The following is a 23,523-nucleotide window of genomic DNA, read 5'->3' on the forward strand; positions in this document are numbered from 1 at the left end:
CCGCAGGCTAGCAATGAACGCACCTGTGCCGACCTACAACGCCTCTGCGGGCTAGCGATGTGATGATTGTTGTCAAAAAAAATGTTTTATGTAACTAGGCAAGTCAGTTAAGAACAAATTCTTATTTACAATGACGGCCTACCCTAATCGGGTGAGCCAGCTGGGCCACGAGTTGCCGGAGGTCGTTCAGAGTTGACGTTTTACGTTTTAAATATTTTTATTAATTAATAATAATAATAAACCATTTAGCAGACGCTTTTATTCAAAGCGACTTATAGTCATGCGTGCATAATTTTGTTTTGTGTGTTGTTAAGTTGCGTCAATTCAAATCTGGTATTGGAACAAAAAGAGGTCAATACACGTCTTCTAAAATAGACTAGTATTTTAATTAATGCAAAACACTTCAATGGTAAATATGATGTTCGTATATACGGGTCCACTGAAAAACCACGCAGGGTAGTCAGAGAACTGAGCCATCGATCTAAGTTCTTCTTTAAATACTCTGACAGAGATAGTTCCCGCTCCCTGCTGGCCTATCAGAGTAGAGACTGAGCGTGGTTTAGACTTACTCAGCCTATCGTTGGCGCACAGGCTGGTCCCAGTCCCTTGGCGCTTCACTGTTGCCAGGTGTCAGTTGTTTTCTCCACAACTTGTCTCGAGTCAGCAACCTCAGACATCTTTGTAGCAGAACACATGTCCTTGAGCATTCTAACAAAGAGGCAGTGTGTGTGTATGTGAGACACAAGTCTTGTCTCAGCCTACCCCCTAATAGTTCCCCACATTAATCACAGCTTGTTATGTTAAACAGTCTATATCAGTACAGCACAAACCTATTATGTTTAATCATTAATGTATTATTTCTAAGCTAACAGCACATCTAAAATATAAGAGAATAATTTCCCACAGTGTATGGGTGGTCCCAGGGATCGAACCCACTACCTTGGCGTTACAAGCGCCATGCTCTACCAGCTGAGCTACAGAGCAATTAAGGTTCTGCAAATGCAATGCTCACTTATTATTTATTAATGACCATTTTGCTTCCTATGGCGGGCAAGGGAGGTCTGGTTGTCGGCCATGCTGGAAATGTGATCTTGCGTTATTGTGTCATTGTCAATACAGTACACATACACCACGATATTTTTATTATTATATTGATTTCTTTTTCTTTTTTACAGTAACATGTAAAACACAAAAAAACAGAACAGCCAGAGGGATTACACAAAGAAATAAGGAAGAGAGAAAATAATAATAATAATACAAATCCACATTATATCAAATCAAATACAGACATGTAATAAATACTTTTTTTTTACATTTTGTTTTGTATACGTTTTAATGATGCTAAATTGTTTTCCAAATCTGAATTTTAAAAAACAATATTGTTTTAAAGGGGCATTTTTCTTCATACAATTTGATTCATATTGTACACCACGATATGAAACGTTGATTTGAACCTTCTGACCAGCTAGTGGGTCAGGCGGCGCCCCACTGTCTGATTCATATCGCGTGATTTCTGATGATTGTTCTCGATTATATCGACTGATTGGTTCTGTATGGGGTGCACCTGATGGTTCAATACATCTATTGCCAAAACGTCAACTCAAAGATACGCATGTGCATGACGTTATTTCCACTCAGGTGAGTTGGCCAGTCGCCCCAGCCACACAACATACTGAAAACATGGCTGCTTCTGTGCGGGTGAGGACGTGGAACAGCACGGCTAGCTCAGTGAAAACCTGGCTGCTTTATTTGACAGGGATTATTTTACTAGGAGATGTAAATAGCGGGGTAATGGCAGCTCCAGAACCGGGACAATGGAGCATTACAGTTGTCAATGTGAGTATTAAAATATTTAATCTAGCTGGCTAGAACAACAGTGCGATTCATTTGAGCTAGCAATCCAACATAGCTAGAATGGGCTTGGATGCAAGGGTCGTTTTTCTGTTCATAAAATGGAACATTATTGATTAATAATGCATTTTCCTGAACATATTCAGGCTTTATCGATATGCACAAGCCGTTGTAACAAACATGAATGTTTTATCTGACCGCTAGATATCTGGTTAGTGAGCCTATGCTACCAAACTGTCAATTAAAGATATAGCCACAGATCTTCTAAAACCAGAGGCGCAACATCGCGAGACTTCCGGGAACGCTTGCCAAGTAGACCAGGCCCGGATTTGGGGTTGGAGAAGTCAATGTGAAACATTGTTCCTTAGTTGTACGTTTCCTCGAAATCTAAAGGCACAACATAGATTCGAGCCAATGTCTTAAGTAGATGAACACGTTTTTACTCCAACCTCGTGAAAGTGACAAACTGACACGTTTATATTTTCGTCAAAAACAACTTTACATCGAAAGAGTGGCTTTTGCTTTTTGACGGCGTTCACATGCGCAGTTCGGCGCAAGACGAGATTACGTGTTTCTGCGCATGAGTTTAGCTAGACATCGTCGCCATGACATCGCCTACAGGCGTGATCGGGGATTTATATTGGAGAAGCAGTGTTTGCCGATCTTTATATATTAATTTCTTGGCCAAACATAGCTAGGTTAGGCATGTAGCTAGTTAAAGTTACATAGCTAAATCTAAACAAACAACACGAGACACAGACCACTGTACTGTACTTAGGGCTAGATCATTGCCTGCAATTTAGCCCAGATAGAAGATAAGCCTACCAATCATTCAGCTAGTTAAATTAGTGAGCTAACTAATGTTCAGATTAGAATATGTGGGCTATGACAAATCTATTTGGTAGACTAGCTACTGTGTCCAATGAATTGAAGAGGTCTACCAGTAATTTGCTTTCAAGTTAGTGAAGGGAAGTGAACAAGTGCACAAGAGAGGTAGGCTAATTGGGACGTAACCCCGGTTTTCCATGGAGGTGGTCAGGTGTCTGTCCACCACCATATCCTGTTGCAGAGTAATGTGAGCGCTGCCCATTGCCTGCCTAGGGACTCCCAATAATGGTTACCAGGGTCTATATGAAGTGTCTGAGTAGGAATGAGTGCTGATCAAGGATCAGGTCCCCCCTGCCCATGTAATCTAATTTAGTGCGATCTGAAAAAGCAAAACTGATTCTAAATCATCACTCTTACTCAGAGGCTGGATACATACAGCCCCAGATGAGAGAAAGGACACGAGTGCTGTGGTTTATGGTGGCAATAGGGTTTCCTCATATAACTGAATGTCATGGGTGCATATATTATATGAATGGGGAATCCTGGGAATCAAACCCTCTATCCTGGCGTTGAAAGCGCAATGCTCTACTAACTGAGCTACAGAGGACCTGTTAGGCATTAGGCCTAGACTACACCAGAGTTAGGACTGACTATCACTCAGTTTAACTAATGCGAATGTAAACACTATTTCCTCTTCTTCACAGACCTCAAGACCATTACTTTTGAGGAAATCCATGTATAAAGACACTGATATCAAATTGAAAGGTAAGATTAGCCTATGTTTGATGTCAATGTGGTTTGTCATACTGTATATCGGAAATGCCTCGCGTAAGGGCGACTTACAGTTAGTGAGTGCATACATTTTTTTTTCATACTGCCCCCCCGTGGGAAACGAACCCACAACCCTGCTCTTGCTAGTGCCATGCTCTACCAACTGAGCTACTATTTTATGTTTATCTATTTATAAATGTTATTTTTAACTGCGTTGTTGGGAAAGGGTAAGCATTTCACGATAAAGTCTACACGTGTTGTATTTATTTGTGACAAATAAAATGTCATTTGATTTATCCGAGGCCTCTATGAAAACAGGCACAGCTCATATATATATATATATATATATATATATATATATATATATATATATATATATACACACACACATACAGTGGGGAGAACAAGTATTTGATACACTGCCTATTTTGCAGGTTTTCCTACTTACAAAGCATGTAGAGGTCTATACTTTTTATCATAGGTACACTTCAACTGTGAGAGACGGAATCTAAAACAAAAATCCAGAAAATCACATTGTATGATTTTTAAGTAATTAATTTGCATTTTATTGCATGACATGAGTATTTGATCATCTACCAACCAGTAAGAATTCCGGCTCTCACAGACCTGTTAGTTTTTCTTTAAGAAGCCCTCCTGTTCTCCACTCATTACCTGTATAAAAGACACCTGTCCACACACTCAATCAAACAGACTCCAACCTCTCCACAATGGCCAAGACCAGAGAGCTGTGTAAGGACATCAGGGATACAATTGTAGACCTGCACAAGGCTGGGATGGGCAACAGGACAATAGGCAAGCAGCTTGGTGAGAAGGCAACAACTGTTGGCGCAATTATTAGAAAATGGAAGAAGTTCAAGATGACGGTCAATCAACCCCGGTCTGGGGCTCCATGCAAGATCTCACCTCGTGGGGCATCAATGATCATGAGGAAGGTGAGGGATCAGCCCAGAACTACACGGCAGGACCTGGTCAATGACCTGAAGAGAGCTGGGACCACAGTCTCAAAGAAAACCATTAGTAACACACTACGCCGTCATGGATTAAAATCCTGCAGCGCACGCAAGGTCCCCCTGCTCAAGCCAGCGCATGTCCAGGCCCGCCTGAAGTTTGCCAATGACCATCTGGATGATCCAGAGGAGGAATGGGAGAAGATCATGTGGTCTGATGAGACAAAATATAGTTTTTTGGTCTAAACTCCACTCGCCGTGTTTGGAGGAAGAAGAAGAATGAGTACAACCCCAAGAACACCATCCAACCGTGAAGCATGGAGGTGGAAACATCATTCTTTGGGGTTGCTTTTCTGCAAAGGGGACAGGACGACTGCACCATATTGAAGGGAGGATGGATGGGGCCATGTATCGCGAGATCTTGGCCAACAACCTCCTTCCCTCAGTAAGAGCATTGAAGACGGGTCGTGGCTGGGTCTTCCAGCATGACAACGACCCGAAACACACAGCCAGGGCAACTAAGGAGTGGCTCCATAAGAAGCATCTCAAGGTCCTGGAGTGGCCTAGCCAGTCTCTAGACCTGAACCCAATAGAAAATCTTTGGAGGGAGCTGAAAGTCTGGATTGCCCAGCACACACACACACACACACACACACACACACACACACACACACACACACACACACACAATATATATATATATATATATATATATATATATATATATATATATATATATATATATATGTGTATGTATACATATGTTATTTTTTTCTAAGTTGCCGAAATGCCACGTATATCAGTGCCATGTACACTACCGGTCAAAAGTTTTAGAACACCTACTCATTCAATTTTTTAAAACTATTTTCTACAATGTAGAATAATAGTGAAGACATCAAAACTATGAAATAACACATGGATTCATGTAGTAACCAAAAAAAGTGTTAAACAAATCAAAATTTATTTTATATTTGACATTCTTCAAATAGCCACCCTTGATGACAGCTTTGCACACTTGGCATTCTCTCAACCAGCTTCATGAGGTAGTCACCTAGAATGCATTTCAATTAACAGGTGTGCTTTTTAAAAGTACATTTGTGGAATTTCTTTCCTTAATGCGTTTGAGCCAATCAGTTGTATTGTGACAAGGTGGTGGTGGGGGTGGGGGTATACAGAAGATGGCCCTATTTGGTAAAAGACCAAGTCCATATTATGTCAAGAACAGCTCAAATAAGCAAAGAGAAACGACAGTCCATTACTTTAAGACATGAAGGTCAGTCAATCCGGAAAATTTCAAGAACTTTGAAAGTTTTTTCAAGTGCAGTTGCAAAAACCATCAAGCGCTATTATGAAACTGGCTCTCATGAGGACCGCCACAGGAATGGAAGACCCAGAGTTCTCTGCTGCAGAGGATAAGTTCATTAGATTTACCAGCCTCAGAAATTGCAGCCCAAATAAATGCTTCACAGAGTTCAAGTAACAGACAAATCTCAACATCAACTGTTTAATCAGGCCTTCATGGTCGAATTGCTGCAAAGAAACCACTACTAAATGACACCAATAATAAGAAGAGACTTGCTTGTGCCAAGAAACACGAGCAATGGACATTAGACCGGTGGAAATCTGTCCTTTGGTCTGATGAGTCCAAATTTGAGATTTTTGGTTCCAGCCGCCATGTCTTTGTGAAATGCAGAGTAGGTGAACGGATGATCTCCTCATGTGTGGTTCCCACCGTGAAGCATGGAGGAGCAGGTGTGATGGTGTGGGGGTGCTTTGCTGGTGACACTGTAAGTGATTTATTTAGAATTCAAGGCACACTTAACCAGCATGTCTACCACAGCATTCTGCAGCGATACGCCATCCCATCTGGTTTGGGCTTAGTGGGACTATCATTTGTTTTTCAACAGGACAATGACCCAACACACCTCCAGGCTGTGTAAGGGCAATTTTTCCAAGAAGTAGAGTGATGGAGTGCTGCATCAGATTACCTGTCCTCCACAATCCCCCGACCTCAACCCATTTGAGATGGTTTGGGATGAGTTGGACCGCAGAGTGAAGGAAAAGCAGCCAACAAGTGCTCAGCATATGTGGGAACTCCTACAAGACTGTTGGAAAATCATTCCAGGTGAAGCTGGTTGAGAGAATGCCAAGCGTGTGCAAAGCTGTCATCAAGGGTGGCTATTGTAAGAATCTCAAATATAAAATATATTTTGATTTGTTTAACACTTTTTTTGGTTACTACATGATTCCATATGTTTTATTTCCATGACTGATCAAAACTCGTTTTCTCATGGCTCTCTCTTGTCCTCCTGCAGCAGCAATATGTTTGGAACATCGAATCACAATAAAATCACAGTATCGAATCGCAATACATATAGAATCGCTATTCATATCGTATTGAACCTAAGTATCTTGTTAATACCTTATTGTGAGGTCCCTGTCAATTCCCAGCCCTACTTTGTGGGCTTATTTTCGTGGACAGATTTTGGGCGGCGTAAAACCTCTCGCTTCAGCCTCTTCATCTCTGCCGCTACTCATGAAGGTCCAGGATTCGTTTCAGTCAAAGTACCAAACGCTCAAGAATACGGATCATTAAGGGATATGAAAGCGCCCTAAGAACTACCTCAGTAACCATGTTTCCATCAAACCTTTTTATGCGAGTAAAGTACATTACGGATAAAACTTGTCACGACAGACCTGATGGAAACAGCGAATTTGTCGGTCAACTTTCCAAATGTCGACAAAACAAAATACGCTAGACAAGGTGGGATCTTTTTGTGTCAGTAAAATTAATAATGCAAGAAATGGAAATGCTTTATGCGCAAATATTGATATAATAACTATCATATCGAAGTAATCTTGGAGTCCTCCCACTACAACTCAGGAAATAATGCAGTTTATTATGCTACAGATGAAGTACGTTATGATGAACTTCAAGGTGGTGAAAGTGCACACAGTGATTAATGTTCCTTTCCAATAAATATTGAGGGTCTTATTCTGGAGACATGATGATTGATGCTTGGCTCCTTTAGACAAATATAATTTGTCCATAATAATCGAATTTAGGCTATCCTACCTGCAGTTATTCTGCGAGCAGAGTGGGCACATTCGCAATATAACGCAACATTTGTTTTTGACAAAACCATCCGTAGATATGAAAATGCAATGGAAACCCATTTAACTTGTATTTTTTATTCGGTACATGGCAATTTAACCGCAAAAGTATTATGTGCGCTACGTCATCACGCACAGTCTTTTATCCGCAACAGGTCAATTTGATGGCAACACGTCTCTGGTGGGAATGTGCATAATTGTTTTTATGCGGATTTTAGAATATTCACATGAAAATCTGTCGCCAATTGGATGGGAACCTAGCTAGTAACACCAATTTATTGTTTATCTTTTAGTTGTGTCCTTTGGTTGTCCAGAGGAGGTGACTTTTACCATTCAATGGTACTTGAAATACTACCCCTGTCACAACGAGTTCAATAATATTGAGGTAAGTAAAGTACATGGACTAGCCTAGTTAGGGGAAATAACTTACTGTAATTACTAAGTTTTAAGTACGACAATTTAATTGTAAAATCATCAGGAATTCAGCTAAAAATGAGTTTAATGTAGGAAAAGAATGCATATGTGATAGTGCCTCAATGTAATCAAGGTATGAAATTATTGTATTTGAAAATAACGATCTCTTTTTGGGCTTAGTTGTGGTCAATTTGCAGTGTACAAATTATTATAATTATATTCCGGCCCACCGACCATACGCTCCGACAAAAATCTGTGCATGGCCGAATCTAGTTTCCTACCCCTGGTCTATAAGATGAAATCAGATATGAGTGTGTGGAGCAGACAGTGAGTGTTTGCCGTAGTCATGTTTCATTATCACTACCTTCGTAATGACTCATTCATTTGTTTAGGATTCCTATAGTAATACCACATTTTGACAGTTGGTGTGAATTACCAGACTATAATATGCACTTTTGGAGTTACTTTTAAATCTTGTCATTGCTCAAAGGAAATGTATGTCTCCCTACATTCAACTACTAATAAATATTGTTTAATATTGTATTTATTAAAAAGATGTGAAACTTTGAATATAAATCATTACTTTCAAGGAAATGTATGAGAGGACGCCACTGAGTCGAGGACAGAGTATGGATCCTAACCCTCTAGGACAAGGGGAATGCATTGAGCACAAGCACAAGCCCTTGACCTGCAACAATGACCTGCGATACTTCCCAATGCTAAATGTAAGGGCTTATAGGTTACATACAGTACATGAGTTACATTCCATTACAGGGCTTTTCACACTACTGGGCTGAACCGAGCTGTCCTGGTTACTCAGCTACCATAGTTGCTTGAAAAAAAAATCCTCATCAATCTACACACAATAGTGACAAAGTGAAAACCTTATTTAAAAAAAAAAATTATTACAAAAAAAATATATAAATAGATGCCTTATTTATGTAGGAAGAGTCTTGGTGGTTCCAAACTCTCTGAATGTCCTTTGAATGGCCTTGAGTGGCCCAGCCAGAGCCCGGACTTGAACCCGATCGAACAACTCTGGTGAGACCTGAAAATAGCTGTGCAGCGACGCTCCCCATCCAACCTGACAGAGCTTGAGCGGATCTGCAGAGAAGAATGGGAGAAACTCCCCGAATACAGTTGTGCCAAGTTTGTAGCGTCATACCCAAGAATACTTGAGGATGTAATCGCTTCCAAAGGTGCTTCAACAAAGTACTGAGTAAAGGGTCTGAATACTTATGTAAATGTGATATTTCTGTTTTATTTGAAATCAATTTAGCACAATTTTCTAAAAATCTATTTTTGCTTTGTCATTATGGGGTGTTGTGTGTGTGTGTGTAGATTGATAAGGGGGGACGAAAACTATTTAATCAATTTTAGAATAAGGCTGTCACAAAATGTGGAAAAAGTAAAGGGGTCTGAATACTTTTATTGGTTGCAATTATTGGTAAGAATAATTTGTTTTGGAAGTTGTTGTTTGACTTACTGACAACTTACTATATGACAACTTTGTTTCAGAAAGCCAAGGCGGAACCACGGCCAGTTGTCCCGCCCATGGAAGGAGCAGCACCGGTGAGCTACTATGATGGGGTCATGATGTTTCACTCTGATGCATCACTTTTTTAGCACACACAATCACTTTCGGCTATATTGCCAATTCCTAAGGTCATTGTCAATGACCATAGGAGTTGCCGTTGGCCATATATAGCATGCACAACGAGATATGGGACGAGGCGATCACTTTTTCAGATTCTCTTACATTTCTGGGATCTCTAAATACATTGCATAATGCATATAAACACTATTTTTAAAACACATGTTGGTTCAACCCTACCCAGGGTTTGGATGAAAACTACACCAAATGGACGATGGTGGAGTACGACAAAGTCAGCAGTGTGAAGAATGCCAGTGTGTCACTTAAAGATGACGTCATCGCCACCACGTGGAAGGACGGCCCCTACCTGCTGGTGGTGGTGATTAAGTCTAACAAACAGGAAGCCAACTGGAATCTAACAGGTGGGTTCGCTACATTAACCACAATGCGCCTCAGCTGGGTTGTGTTCATTAGCCACCAAACAGAAAAATACAGACTGAAACAGGGAGGGACCACCAGAACTAACAGAAGAAAATTGACTGAAACGGGGAGTGACTAGCTAGCTGGACTCGTTTTTGTTTTCCGTTGCTAAAATGTTATGGTTATCTACCCAAAGAACACGACCCAGTTCTTGAATGTCAAACTTGTCCGTGAGGCTTACCAAGATGAAAATTACGTTTCTTTAGGCAGCTTAAATACTAATTGAAATTATTTAAAAGAATAATGCATTGGCTACCATTTTGATCACATTGCTCCATGTTGTATATTGTAACCCTGATTTATTTTCTGGGTTATGGATAGCTGATGTATACTCTTTATATTTCCAGTAAACGTCGTAATGAAAGGAACTCACGGCTACATCTCCATCACTGAATGGCCCCTCATGATCGTGAGTACACATTTCATTTATTCTATCCAATCCTTTATTTGAGTTGGGACAGAAACAATTAAACATTAAATAAACGACAGTCAGATGCATTGCACCTTGACACTTTAGCTCATGCTAATTTCCAGTATACATTGTAGGTTTAATCATTGTCATAGATTGCAGACGCCTGTTTTACTCACTGAGTTCTCGCAGGGTTTTGTGTTGTATCTTTATGTAATATAATATTGTATATGCCATTTATCCAAAGCGTCTTAGTCATGAGTGCAAACCATTTCTACATACGGGTGGCCCTGGGAATCGAGCCCACAATCGTGGCGTTGCAAGTGCCATGCTCTACCAACCGAGCCATATAGGACCTTGTTGTTTGTTCAGATGACTAAAGACCTTTTCAGGCATGATGAAACTGGATGCTGTGCAGTCACAGTTCTGACAGTGATCAAACAAACCAGTTTGTCAAACTTTGATGTACTTTTGGAGGTACGTTCTAACTCCCCACATGCCTTAGCTTAGCGGGCTAATGCTCTCTTCAGGCATGCAGGAAACCCGGTTAAAGCCCTGTATCATTGTAGTTGAGTATTATGTTTTAACACCGATCTCTCTCCCAGTTCTACATGGGGATGTGTATCGTGTAGATCCTGTACTATGTACCATTACTCTGGTTCATGTGGTCAGCCTGCTACTGGAAGAACCTATACTTTTTCTCTTTCTTTCCCTCAGTTCTACATGGTGATGTGTATAGTGTACGTCTTGTATGCGTTACTCTGGTTCATGTGGGCTGCCTGCTACTGGAAGGACTTACTGAGGATCCAGTTCTGGATAGCTGGAGTCATCTTTCTGGGCATGGTGGAGAAGGCAGTGTTCTGTGCTGAGTACGAGAACACCAACGGTGTCGGGGCAGCTTGTGAGTCTACACCACTACTACTACTAGGACTAGCTCTCTGTCTGATGAGTGGTTTAAAGAGTAGTAAGATCCTCTGTAGACACGGCTGTGCTGAGTATGAGGACACCAGCGGTGTCAGGGACAGCCTGTGAGTTTACAGTACACTACACCCAGCTCTCACATTGATCCGCTCCCAATTCTCTCCCTACCCCTTCCTCTTGGCACTAACCATTTCAATGTTTTGCAAATCTGAAGGGTTTGAATAGGTAGGTATAAGCAGTGTAGTGATGATGGTGCTTCCACCATATTTCTTCTACCTTACAGATTTGCTTAGAGCGAAGGGGGAGGTTTAGGGAGTGTTATTATTCCGAGCAATAAATAGTTTTTCTGCCTCGTGTGAGAGACCATGCATTCCAATGTTCTTGTTTTCAGCTCCAGGCCTGTTGATCTTTGCTGAGCTCATCTCTGCTCTGAAGAGAACCCTTGCACGGCTGCTGGTCATTATAGTCAGTCTGGGATATGGTATAGTCAAGTAAGTTGAGAGAAATAAAGGTCATCACACACTCACTGTCACTCCCAATTCTTTGATAGGTTAGCGTGCTGTCTATATTTAGTACATTTTCCTGCATTTTGTGTGTGTTTCCCATCAGGCCTCGACTGGGTACAGTGATGCACAGAGTGGTGGGACTAGGCGTCCTATACTTTGGCTTTGCTGCTATCGAAGGTGTGCTTAGGATCACTGGGGTAAGGAGTTTTCCTGATCTTGCTCCAGTGAGCTTGCATTTAAAATGTCAAATTTCAGTTTTAGATAGGCTGCTGTTTTTCCCTCATGTGAGTTATGGCAATTACTTACAATAAATGTGTGTGTGTGTGTGTATATGTATGTATATATATATATATATATATATATATATATATATATATATATATATATTTATTTATTTATTCACTAAAGGGTCGTGACAATGGCCCTTTCCTCATCACGGTCGTTGTTCTAGTTGTGATGGACTCCTGTATCGTCTGGTTCATATCCTTCCTTCATCCAATTATCATCCAGAGTTTATAATAATTACCCCACAATGCACCTCTAATGGTCAATAATAACAAAATAGGCCTACTTGTCTATCAGTGATACAGAATTTTACACATTTTGGTATTGCTTACTAATAGACTAGGTGCTGGGGTTATAATGTATCTTGTACAATTTAAACTGGAAGTTGGGTTGTATACTTATATTGTATACTGTAATTTGTATACTAAATCTTTCAGTGGGTGATTTTCTTTGTTTACTGCTCTGGTGAAAGGTTCTGTTCTCAATCTCCCCTGTTCACCCCATCACTTTTTCTTCCTCTGTTTCTTCTGTCTCTCCCTCTCATGACTTTAATCTTGCGTTCTGACGCTCGCTCCTATTTCTTCTCTCCCTTACTCTCAACTTTCCATCCACACTCTTTCCCCCCCGCTCTCCTATTTCTCTCTTACACTCGTATCCTCTATCTATCCCCTTCTCCTCTCCTCCTCCCTCAGGCGAAAGACTCTGACCTGGCTCTGTTGGCCAACATTCCTCTGGCTCTGCTTGACTCCTCTCTCTGCTGGTGGATATCCTTTGGTGTGCCTATAGCCCTACTTGGGCTCCTCTGTCCCCTGGGGGTGCCCCTATCCCTGGTTCCTACCCGAGGCTTCTCTGATCTTCAGTCTGGGGCCTACTCTGACCCTCCCTGGGCTTTAGGTTCCCCTGCTTCTATCGAAGGGTTCAATCCCAATCCAAAGGGTCTCTACATGCTAACCCTCCGTCTCTCACAGCTAGCTTCTGACATCTATAAGTAGAGGGCAAATAATCTGATCTCTCATGCTATCTCACTAGCTAGCTCACAGCTAGCTAACCTGTAAGTCTACAAGTAGAGGTCAAGTAATCCGGTCTTGCCCGTGGCCCCTATCCCTACCTGGGGCCTCATTTGGTCTTCGGGTTCAATCCCATTCCGACAGCTAACCCACTAGCTACCACACACAGAGGGCACATAATCCGACCTTGCATGCTGTTTTCCCTGCTGCTTTGCTAGGTTCTTCTCTGATTCTGTCTTATGCATGAAGTCTGTCAGTTACTCTACATACTGTCAGTGTCTACTGTGTAGCCCAGCCGTTGTTTCCTTCACTGCCTCCTAACATATTTGTGAGCCTGGCTCAAACCATAAAGACACTGAAGCTGAGGAGAAACCCAGTCAAGCTGTCTCTCTACAGACACTTCAGTAACACACTCATCTTTGCCATCATAGGTGAGTAAAGTTGTTAAATTGATGTATACTCTTTGCCCAGCACCAGATACTGGTCATACATTAATTAAATGAAAATAGTCTAATGATCCCAAATTTTTTTCCTTTAGCTTCAATCATTTTCATGGTGTGGACGACAAAAAAATTCAGGCTAGCAGATTGTCAGTCGGTAAGAATACATCTGTATTTGTTTTTAAATGTCTTGTGTTTCAAACGTTTTAACTAGAAAATATAAAATATACAAATGTGTGTTATCCAGTTCCTTTGGATCAATGTTTTTAGCATGCTCTGTATTTCTTGAGACAAATATCGAATCAACAGTTTATTTAACCAACACCTTCAGTATGTGGCTGTTTAACCTTCGTTAGTTGAATGCAGTGATTAAATGTCACTGGATAAGAGTGTCTGCTAAATAACTAAGATGTAAATATACTGAATCCTCATGACTGACAATGTTTGCAACGTCCTATGTGGTCAGGACTGGATGGAGCTGTGGGTAGATGATGCCTTCTGGAGGTTCCTGTTCTCCATCATACTGCTGGTTATCATGTTCTTATGGAGACCATCTGCAAACAACCAGAGGTGATGATTTGATCTGGCTGTTATATAACAGAAATGTCCATTGATCTAAGTGTTATCATCATCCACCTTAGCTACCTTGTTGAGTGTGCTGTAGATTTCTCAATGGCAATATGTTGACGTATCAAACCACCAACAGTCAGTCAGGGAGAAAGTGCCTCGCCTTTCGACTCTTCAAAGCTTCACAGAGGAAACACAAACTTAAACGATCTTTCTCTAAATGCTCGGGGGCTTTATAAGGCTTTATAACTGTTCATAATGTTGAACTTTTCCTTTGTTCTCATCAGGTATGCGTTCACTCCTCTGATGGACGACTCTGATGATGAGGAGATCGAGGAGTTCCTGGTGTCAGCTAATTTAGGTACATTACAGTTCACTGTGAAGTAGTAGGTTTTTCATCTTCACTGTGTCATTGTTTAAACATTGACCATTGATCCTGATTTTTCTCTCTCCTCTCTGTTTCTTTCTCTCTCTCATTATCTCTATCTTATCTCGCTCTCTTTATCTCTCTTCTCTATCTACAGCTGACGGCATAAAGTTGAGAGCCACCAACTCCAAGAGTGAGACGAACGGTTCAGCCAAGCCTTCAGGACCCAACCCGGTTAGTATCAAACGTTAAATTCAACTTAATTTCTTACCTCGGGCAATAAAGGAAGGCAAAGTCTGTTTACAAGGTTCGAATCAATATGAAGATATATGTAGTCTAGTAAATGACATGACTGAGTTTAAACAACAGGGGGCAGCATTGAGTAATCAATTGTCTGTCTGTCTTTATCATTCTCTCTTTTTCCATCTGTCCAGGATGAAGACATGAAGTGGGTGGAAGAGAACATTCCTACATCTTTAACAGAAGTGTAAGCATGACTTAACAAAAAAGAATAGGTGTGTTTTAATAAAGTGATCACCGTTAGGTGGTGGTTGTATAAAAACATGTTTTGTCTTTCTGTTCCGCCATTGTAGAGCGTTGCCTGTCCTTCTCGACTCGGATGAGGTATGTGTATCCTTAACACAACAGCTCTCAAATTTGCCTCATTTCTGTCAATGGCAACATATATGGTTTGCTTTACTGTGCATTTCCTATAATGTTATTCAATTCTCAGATGGCAATATTATATGTAATATCTATGATATTAGAGAAAAATATCTAATATATTCTATATTTTACCAGGAAATCATGACCACAAAATATGAAATGTCCAAGATGGAGTAACATGGAAAGTCTTCCTACTAACCACGGTGGACGCAGAGCATCTCTTCCTCCCTGAGATTGGTTCCTTGGGTTCCTCCTGCATGGCATGGAAGAGACACCTAGGCCTGTTTAGGCTGAGACTCAGACCTCTGTTCCACTACTGTGGCTTAACGCAACACCTCTGACTTGGCAATCAGCAGGGTCCTATTCATTGGGCATCAAACTGAAGAAAATTGATTCAAACGGGGAGGTACTATCTGAACTTGTCCAATAAGAAATGCTCATTTTAGTTTTCCTTTTCAAAGTGTTTTGTTATGTTGTGCCCTAATGTATTTGACCTATGTTATATGTGGGCAACAGAAAATGGTCCGTCTGTCGCTCACCCTCTGCAATACGCCTATTGTGTGTGTCCTAAATAGCACCCTTTTCCGTATATCCCTTTTATAGGGAATAGGGTGCCATTTGGGACGCAACTTTTGTGAAAGACTTCTGTTCCAAAAAGAAAATACTTCACTTTATTTTAAATGCTGTATGTTTTTATTAACATTTTTTCTCACTAAACTAAACGTGACTTTATACTGTGTCTTGGAGAGAGGAACAAGCTGGTAGATTATTTCAACACCAATTGGACACACTACATAAGACATTACCAATATTATTATTTTGATAGATAACATTGAGGTGTATAGTAAACGTTATTTATTATATATTTCACTATGTGAAGCTTTATTTCTTCCGAACCAAAGTATAATGTGATGTGGGGGTGGGTGGGTGTTTGGTAAAGAGTTTGTGTGTTTGTCTAGGCTGGGACACAGGATTCATACGTGTAGTGTGAGTTACGCAGTACTAAACAGAAGTGTTCTTGATAATGTCAGTGTACTATTGCAGGACTTGAGGTCTGTTCAGGAGGATGTAACATAACAGAATGTTCAGATAGAAATGTATGGTGTAGAACAGATGATTCTTTCAGATATAAATGTATGGTGTAGAACAGATATGATCTTTCAGATAGAAATACACAGAATAGGGAATCATGTCAGCTCTATTCAATCTACTATCAATGTTCAAAAAGTTTCACATCACTGAATGGACCCATGAGGTTGGTAGAGGCAGTACTGTAATTGATGCTCACGTCATTGAGGAGTTGTGTGTTTGAATGTGAGTGGAGCCTGGTTCCAGATCAGCAATAACAGCGTTACAATGTCCATAGGAGTATGCAAGACTGCACAAACACACCTGGGACCAGGCTAGGAAGTCCTCTGTTTACGCTAGTCAAATAAAGAGCAATGTTATATATGTCCTATGACCTTGTAATGTTCACTTACGCTCCTCTGGTACCCTCCATTTACCTGTTTTACATTGGTTGTGCCCTAAATGGTACCCTATTCCCTAAATCAGGGGTGTCGAACTCATTCCATGGAGGGCGGAGTGTCTGCAGGTTTTGGGGTTTTTCCTTTCAATTAAGCCCTAGACAACCAGGTGAGGGGAGTTCCTTACTAATTAGTGACCTTAATTAATTAATCAATCAAGTACAAGGGAGGAGCGAAAACCCACAGACACTCGGCCCTCCGTGGAATGAGTTTGACATGTGTGCCCTATATAGTGCACTACTTTTGAACAGCTCCTTATGGGCCCTGGTATAAAGTAGTGTACTATATAGGGGATAGGGTGCCATTTGGGACAAACACAGAACGTGGTTGTTATTTATTTATGTTTAAGTGTACTTACACCTTGCTTTATTTAGTTTTGTTTACTCTATAGGTTCATTTATGGGGTTATTGTGTGATAAGTTTCAATGTTATTTCTGATATGCTGTCTTTCTATCTAACCTTTTCTAAAACTATTTTAAAGGAGAAACTATTGGAAATGACTTGTCTCATTGATTAATTCATGCATGTGTTTGTTTTGTTTAGCCATTGAAAAGTATGTGGCTACGACTCCAACACCCCGATCTCCATCTTATGTTCTGTAATGGTTTAACAGTTTCAAAGTATAGATTTGTTGTGCACCATTTCTGTAACGGTAATCGGTACTGGTGCCAGTTTAATGGTGTAGGTGTCTGAAGTTTTCAGATGTATATGAGACAATGTGGGGGTGTTAGTCTCGTGTGGACATTCCCGGTCCCAAATGGGAGGATGTTGGATTGGTCCATGTTGTGCTCTGCAGCCTTCACCTAGGTTAGGGAGTTATAAGTTCACGCACTCACAACCTCAACTATTCCCTAGGACCTGTCCAGAAACAACCACTAGGTCCTACCCACTAGATTTTCTTACAACTTGCATAGGTAGGGTCTAGGTGTCAGTTTGGGAATCGGGCCCTAGTGTATGTAGAGCTTTCCCTAATTTATATAAAGTCAGATTGAGATTCTTACACAGAACCTGACATTCTTCTTCTCTTTATGATCATTATTTCCCTCTTAAGTAATAGCCTACAACGGTATGTCTCTCTCAGAGTTGGTTATTTTCACAGAACAGACTGGTTTTGGCTGACTGTTAGTCATAATAATTTACCAGGTGACTGAATATTTACTGCCTTATACCTATTTTTGGAAGGGTTAATGTCTTCAGAACTATGCTTGAACCTTTAATCCCAGGGCCGGTATTCATAAAGCTTCAGAGTAGGAGTGCTGATCTAGGATCAGTTTAGCCTTTTAGATCTTAATGAATAAAATGGACACATTTACATTTTAGTCATTTAGCAGACGCTCTTATCCAGAGCGACTTAGTGAGTGCATACTTTTTTTTTTTTTCATACTGGCCCCCCGTGGGAATCGAACCCACAACCCTGGCGTTGCAAGCGCCATGCTCTACCAACTGAGCTACACAGTTTCCTGTTGCAAAATGTTTTGCTACATTGCGCCTTAATGAACACGACGCAGCTTTAGCCTGCCAAACGCAGCTGCTAACATCGCAGAATACACTTCATTATAATGCCTCGTTTTTAAAATTATTATTCTGGACACCTCATTCTGATCAGCACGCCTACTTTGAGATGCTTAGTACTGTACATATGGCTCCAGATCAATTTGTCTTGTTTTGTCTTTTTTATTTCTGTTGAGAGAGATAGAGAACAGCACAATGTTATTAGTATGCCAAACTGTAAATCTGTATTTATGGTGTTTGTTGAACATCTTTGTTTTCTGATCTATTATTTCAAATAAATGATTAATTTAATTGTAAAAAAAAAAAAATGTTTTACATATGTTTTTGTTTTGCAGTCACAGGATAACAGAATATAACCTCTGATCATTAGATCATCATTATTAATATTAGTTGGTTACCCAGCCCTGATCCAGTCAGGGAGATTTGCTGTGCGATCATCATATGATGATGCGGACAGAGTGCCATATTGGTGTACTTACAGCAGGGATGGGCAACTGTCAGTCAGGATCTCAACTTACTGTTGGGAGGTAGAATACACAAGGTGCAATACCCAGTGGCCAGGTGTATATAAACATGTAGTAATCAAGGTCGAATTAAAGCCTTAGGGGCCCTCGTTGATTTTGTTAGTCTCACATAGATTTCATATTAAAAACTGCAAACATTTCTCTCCGCCCCATAGCAAAATGAGGAGAATTGCACCAAGTTAACTCTAAAACTAAAAATGTGCATTCAATTAGTTATAAAATTGCTAAATATTCTCTCTGCCCCATGGCAAAATGTGTAGAATTTCTGAAAACCAGCTTTAAAATAGCATTATTTTCTCTACACCCCATGTGTAGAATTGCACAACATTTTTTATGTAAAAAATTCTCTCCCCATCAAAGTTGACCATCCCTGACTTACAGTATACCGCTGGCAGCAGTCTGTTCTTCTGTTAGATTTGACATCTTGATTTAGATTGAACTGTCCTGGCAGGTTCCTTACCCAACCATGCGCTCATGTATTGACTTTGGGTGATTTCCTCTAGTCTAGTGGAATGAGATGTTCTGTTCCGTTTGCACAGCTGTTCGTGTGATGCAGACAGCACAAGAACGAACTCATTTTCATCTGAAGTCAGAGAAACCTCTCAGAATATTTACACATTCTGTATTTAACATAAGGGCGTTTTAGGACATTGGTTATCACCCTAATAAAACAGACTTAAGTGTTTAAGACATTATGTTCATAGGGAGATAACCAGACTAAGCAGTTTTCTTCTGCACTTTGAATCTTATATTTTCAAAGTGATAATTAGCTTCCGTCCTTGAATGTTCTGTAGACAAATGAATGGGTGTACGGCCTACTATAGAGAATCAACATGTTCCCAACCAAGTGTTCCTGACTTGCGTAAATGAACCCAATCTGTTCCACAGAAGGCTATGAGCCTTCAACAGGCTGTTAGTTGCATTCGTTACCACATTATCTAGGGACCACGTCATGTGAAATCTACAGCAACCCCATGCACATATGTGTCATGTCACAATGAAAGCTTGTTTTCCAGTAAAGTTTTTAAAGAACGCTTTCTTTCTTCAAAGGGATCAAGTGAAAGTAGGCTAAATTACACAGTGTTTGTTAGAAACCCGATTGCTCCAGTCCAGGGGCTTTGCACTAGTATGGGGTTATGAAACCGCTTAGGAAAGCCAACCAGATCCTTATGTTGACACAAACAGGAGAACAACAAGCATTTAACAAGGTGAGTGACACAGCCTGTGCCAAGCCGTTCCCTCCCCCTTGGCCCTAGAAGTTTGCAGATCTAAAGGGTATTGGGGAAGTATGCAGTGTAGAGGTGGAGCTTCCACCATATTGCTTCCACCTCTGCTAACATCGAAGGGTTACTTAGGGCCAAGGAGGAAGAAGGGGCAGGGAGTGAATTGGGACCGAAGGGTTACTTAGGGCCAAGGAGGAAGAAGGGGCAGGGAGTGAATTGGGACCGAAGGGTTACTTAGGGCCAAGGAGGAAGAAGGGGCAGGGAGTGAATTGGGACCGACCATGAGATAGTTAGAGGACACAAAAAATAGATATAATAACGATTTATTATTACTTACACCAGGTAGGTGCAGTGAAATGCCTTGTTTTACAGGGTCAGCCATAGTAGTAAGCCACGCCTGGAGCAAATTAGGGTTAAGTGCCTTGCTCAAGGGCACATCGACAGATTTTTCACCTTGTCAGCTTGGGTATTCAAACCAGCAACTTTTCAGTTACTGGCCTAACACTCTAACCCCTAGGCTACCTGCCGCCCTGTATCTGTCGCATTATTTGTATCTGTCCCATTATGGCAAATGTGAGAGCACGGGCAGGGCCATTGAGGCCATCTCCATTTTGAAGTAGTCAATTTTCTTCTTCTGCTGCATCTATGAGTTGGTAAACAAACTGAAAAGGTGCATACTGCCACCTGGAGTGTGTTGTTTGAACAGGTATAACGCCAAGTTTGGCAATTTACTGCCACCTGCAGTTGTGGAATGTTTGCTCACAAGTATAATTCATTGGCTGATCCCTCCTGATGACCTGGATGGAATTATGTGATCCTTCCCTAACCCACAGGAAGTCCGACCTAGTTGACTACTTCAAAATGGTGAAAGTCCTCAATGGCGCTTCCCATACTAAAACAGACTTTTGGGCACTAGAGTCCTCTATCTATCTCTATGGGAGCCCGGGGCCCATATACTCTGAAACGCTTTGTGAATGAGTGCTGATCTAGAATCAGTTTTTAGAGAGAGAGAGAGAGACTGTAGGGAGTTCTACCTGGAGACAAAACAATCACACAGATCCTCCTTCTCCTCTCTCCTTTCTTCTCATCCACTGTTGGACTAACTCCAGACATGTATCCCACATGAAAAACCATCCGCCACCGACCTCCCCCCTTTCCTGTATAATATAACCAGAACAAAATGCCTCCTTCATTCTGAAATAGCCCACTGACAAAAATCTCCCTGCTTTTCTCTGTTTTCATAAAGGGAATTCACGTACCAGGGGAAAGAAAGGCTCTACTGTTTCCCTTTCTGAATGACTTTCTGGTTTTCCATAGAATTCCATATCTTTTGTTATTGCAGGACCATTTTGAAATAGGTACAAAAGCAAAGGGGAAAGGGAAGAACGAGGGTGTATGCTGTTTCAGGAGGATGGAGAGCACATGGTCGACGGGCGATGCCTTCGGAATCTGGAGAATGTTGGAGATTATTTCTTAATTTTGTGTGTAAAGGGAAAAGGAATACAGGATGTGAATGCTGCAGGTGTTATGTGACATGGGGCAGCTTTCCACTAAAATCTGATAATGTTCATGTGTCTCTTTTGACACTGTGACAGACAACAGGACAATGTTGCATGCTACCACACAGATAACTTGGTAATAAACCCGAGCTTGGGTTTCTCCTTGATGCCTTTACTCCAAGGAATGCTTTGAGTATGTATCATTACTTTTAGGGGAAATGTATGTAGCCCAGTGTGGTGGTTTAGTTATGTAGCCCAGTTATGTAGTCTAGTGTAGTGGTTTAGTTATGTAGTCTAGTGTGGTGGTTTAGTTATGTAGCCCAGTTATGTAGTCTAGTGTAGTGGTTTAGTTATGTAGTCTAGTGTGGTGGTTTAGTTATGTAGCCCAGTTATGTAGTCTAGTGTAGTGGTTTAGTTATGTAGTCTAGTGTAGTGGTTTAGTTATGTAGTCCAGTTATGTAGTCTAGTGTAGTGGTTTAGTTATGTAGCCCAGTTATGTAGTCTAGTGTGGTGGTTTAGTTATGTAGTCTAGTGTGGTGGTTTAGTTATGTAGTCTAGTGTGGTGGTTTAGTTATGTAGTCTAGTGTGGTGGTTTAGTTATGTAGTCTAGTTATGTAGTCTAGTGTGGTGGTTTAGTTATGTAGTCTAGTGTGGTGGTTTAGTTATGTAGCCCAGTTATGTAGTCTAGTGTGGTGGTTTAGTTATGTAGTCTAGTGTAGTGGTTTAGTTATGTAGCCCAGTTATGTAGTCTAGTGTAGTGGTTTAGTTATGTAGTCTAGTGTAGTGGTTTAGTTATGTAGCCCAGTTATGTAGTCTAGTGTAGTGGTTTAGTTATGTAGCCCAGTTATGTAGTCTAGTGTAGTGGTTTAGTTATGTAGCCCAGTTATGTAGTCTAGTGTGGTGGTTTAGTTATGTAGTCTAGTGTGGTGGTTTAGTTATGTAGTCTAGTTATGTAGTCTGGTGTGGTGGTTTAGTTATGTAGTCTAGTGTGGTGGTTTAGTTATGTAGCCCAGTTATGTAGTCTAGTGTGGTGGTTTAGTTATGTAGTCTAGTGTAGTGGTTTAGTTATGTAGCCCAGTTATGTAGTCTAGTGTAGTGGTTTAGTTATGTAGTCTAGTGTAGTGGTTTAGTTATGTAGCCCAGTTATGTAGTCTAGTGTAGTGGTTTAGTTATGTAGCCCAGTTATGTATTCTAGTGTAGTGGTTTAGTTATGTAGCCCAGTTATGTAGTCTAGTGTGGTGGTTTAGTTATGTAGTCTAGTGTGGTGGTTTAGTTATGTAGTCTAGTTATGTAGTCTGGTGTGGTGGTTTAGTTATGTAGTCTAGTGTGGTGGTTTAGTTATGTAGCCCAGTTATGTAGTCTAGTGTGGTGGTTTAGTTATGTAGCCCAGTTATGTAGTCTAGTGTAGTGGTTTAGTTATGTAGTCTAGTGTAGTGGTTTAGTTATGTAGTCTAGTGTAGTGGTTTAGTTATGTAGCCCAGTTATGTAGTCTAGTGTGGTAGTTTAGTTATGTAGTCTAGTGTGGTGGTTTAGCTGTCAAAGGACACCAGAAACAAAATTGTAGACCTGCACCAGGCTGGGAAGACTGAATCTGCAATAGGTAAGCAGCTTGGTTTGAAGAAATCAACTGTGGGAGCAATTATTAGGAAATGGAAGACATACAAGACCACTTATAATCTCCCTCGATCTGGGGCTCCACGCAAGATCTCACCCCGTGGGGTCAAAATGATCACAAGAACGGTGAGCAAAAATCCCAGAACCACACGGGGGGACCTAGTGAATGACCTGCAGAGAGCTGGGACCAAAGTAACAAAGCCTACCATCAGTAACACACTACGCCGCCATGGACTCAAATCCTGCAGTGCCAGACGTGTCCCCCTGCTTAAGCCAGTACATGTCCAGGCCCGTCTGAAGTTTGCTAGAGTGCATTTGGATGATCCAAAAGAGGATTGGGAGAATGTCATATGGTCAGATGAAACCAAAATATAACTTTTTGGTAAAAACTCAACTCCTCGTGTTTAGAGGACAAAGAATGCTGAGTTGCATCCAAA

The 23,523-nt window shown here is 40.9% G+C and overlaps 1 protein-coding gene across 3 annotated transcripts; it reads left to right on the forward strand.

Annotated features, from left to right (window-relative positions):
• The first annotated feature begins 1,478 nt into the window (after window positions 1-1,478).
• On the forward strand, window positions 1,479-16,647 carry LOC121547669 (transmembrane protein 87A). Of its 3 annotated transcripts, none has more exons than XM_041859045.2 (19): window positions 1,479-1,638; window positions 3,384-3,444; window positions 7,826-7,917; window positions 8,537-8,671; window positions 9,465-9,518; window positions 9,785-9,962; window positions 10,368-10,429; window positions 11,147-11,330; window positions 11,742-11,841; window positions 11,960-12,053; window positions 12,834-12,905; window positions 13,471-13,579; window positions 13,687-13,745; window positions 14,055-14,158; window positions 14,443-14,516; window positions 14,680-14,756; window positions 14,957-15,009; window positions 15,116-15,146; window positions 15,324-16,647. In XM_041859045.2, exons 2-19 carry the CDS (start codon window positions 3,414-3,416, stop codon window positions 15,363-15,365), a joined length of 1,551 nt encoding a protein of 516 aa, XP_041714979.1. In that variant the 5' UTR covers window positions 1,479-1,638; window positions 3,384-3,413; the 3' UTR covers window positions 15,366-16,647. The 3 variants fall into 3 exon arrangements, with proteins under 3 accessions (XP_041714979.1, XP_041714978.1, XP_041714977.1); XM_041859044.1 differs by lacking the exons at window positions 1,479-1,638; window positions 12,834-12,905 and adding exons at window positions 1,646-1,836; window positions 12,265-12,336; XM_041859043.1 differs by lacking the exon at window positions 1,479-1,638 and adding an exon at window positions 1,646-1,836.
• Window positions 16,648-23,523: the final 6,876 nt, after the last annotated feature.

The sequence above is a fragment of the Coregonus clupeaformis genome, chromosome 31, assembly GCF_020615455.1.
Source record: "Coregonus clupeaformis isolate EN_2021a chromosome 31, ASM2061545v1, whole genome shotgun sequence".
NCBI classification, from domain to species: Eukaryota; Metazoa; Chordata; class Actinopteri; order Salmoniformes; family Salmonidae; genus Coregonus; species Coregonus clupeaformis.

What these genes read in the sequence shown, in the direction of transcription:
- LOC121547669 (XM_041859044.1), top strand. Translation starts at nt 1,681, where the DNA reads ATGGCTGCTTCTGTGCGGGTGAGGACGTGGAACAGCACGGCTAGCTCA. An exon ending in AGCCAACTGGAATCTAACAG is followed by an intron (nt 9,963 to 10,367) that starts GTGGGTTCGCTA and finishes TTATATTTCCAG; the next exon opens with TAAACGTCGTAATGAAAGGA. An exon ending in AGCCTTCAGGACCCAACCCG is followed by an intron (nt 14,757 to 14,956) that starts GTTAGTATCAAA and finishes CCATCTGTCCAG; the next exon opens with GATGAAGACATGAAGTGGGT.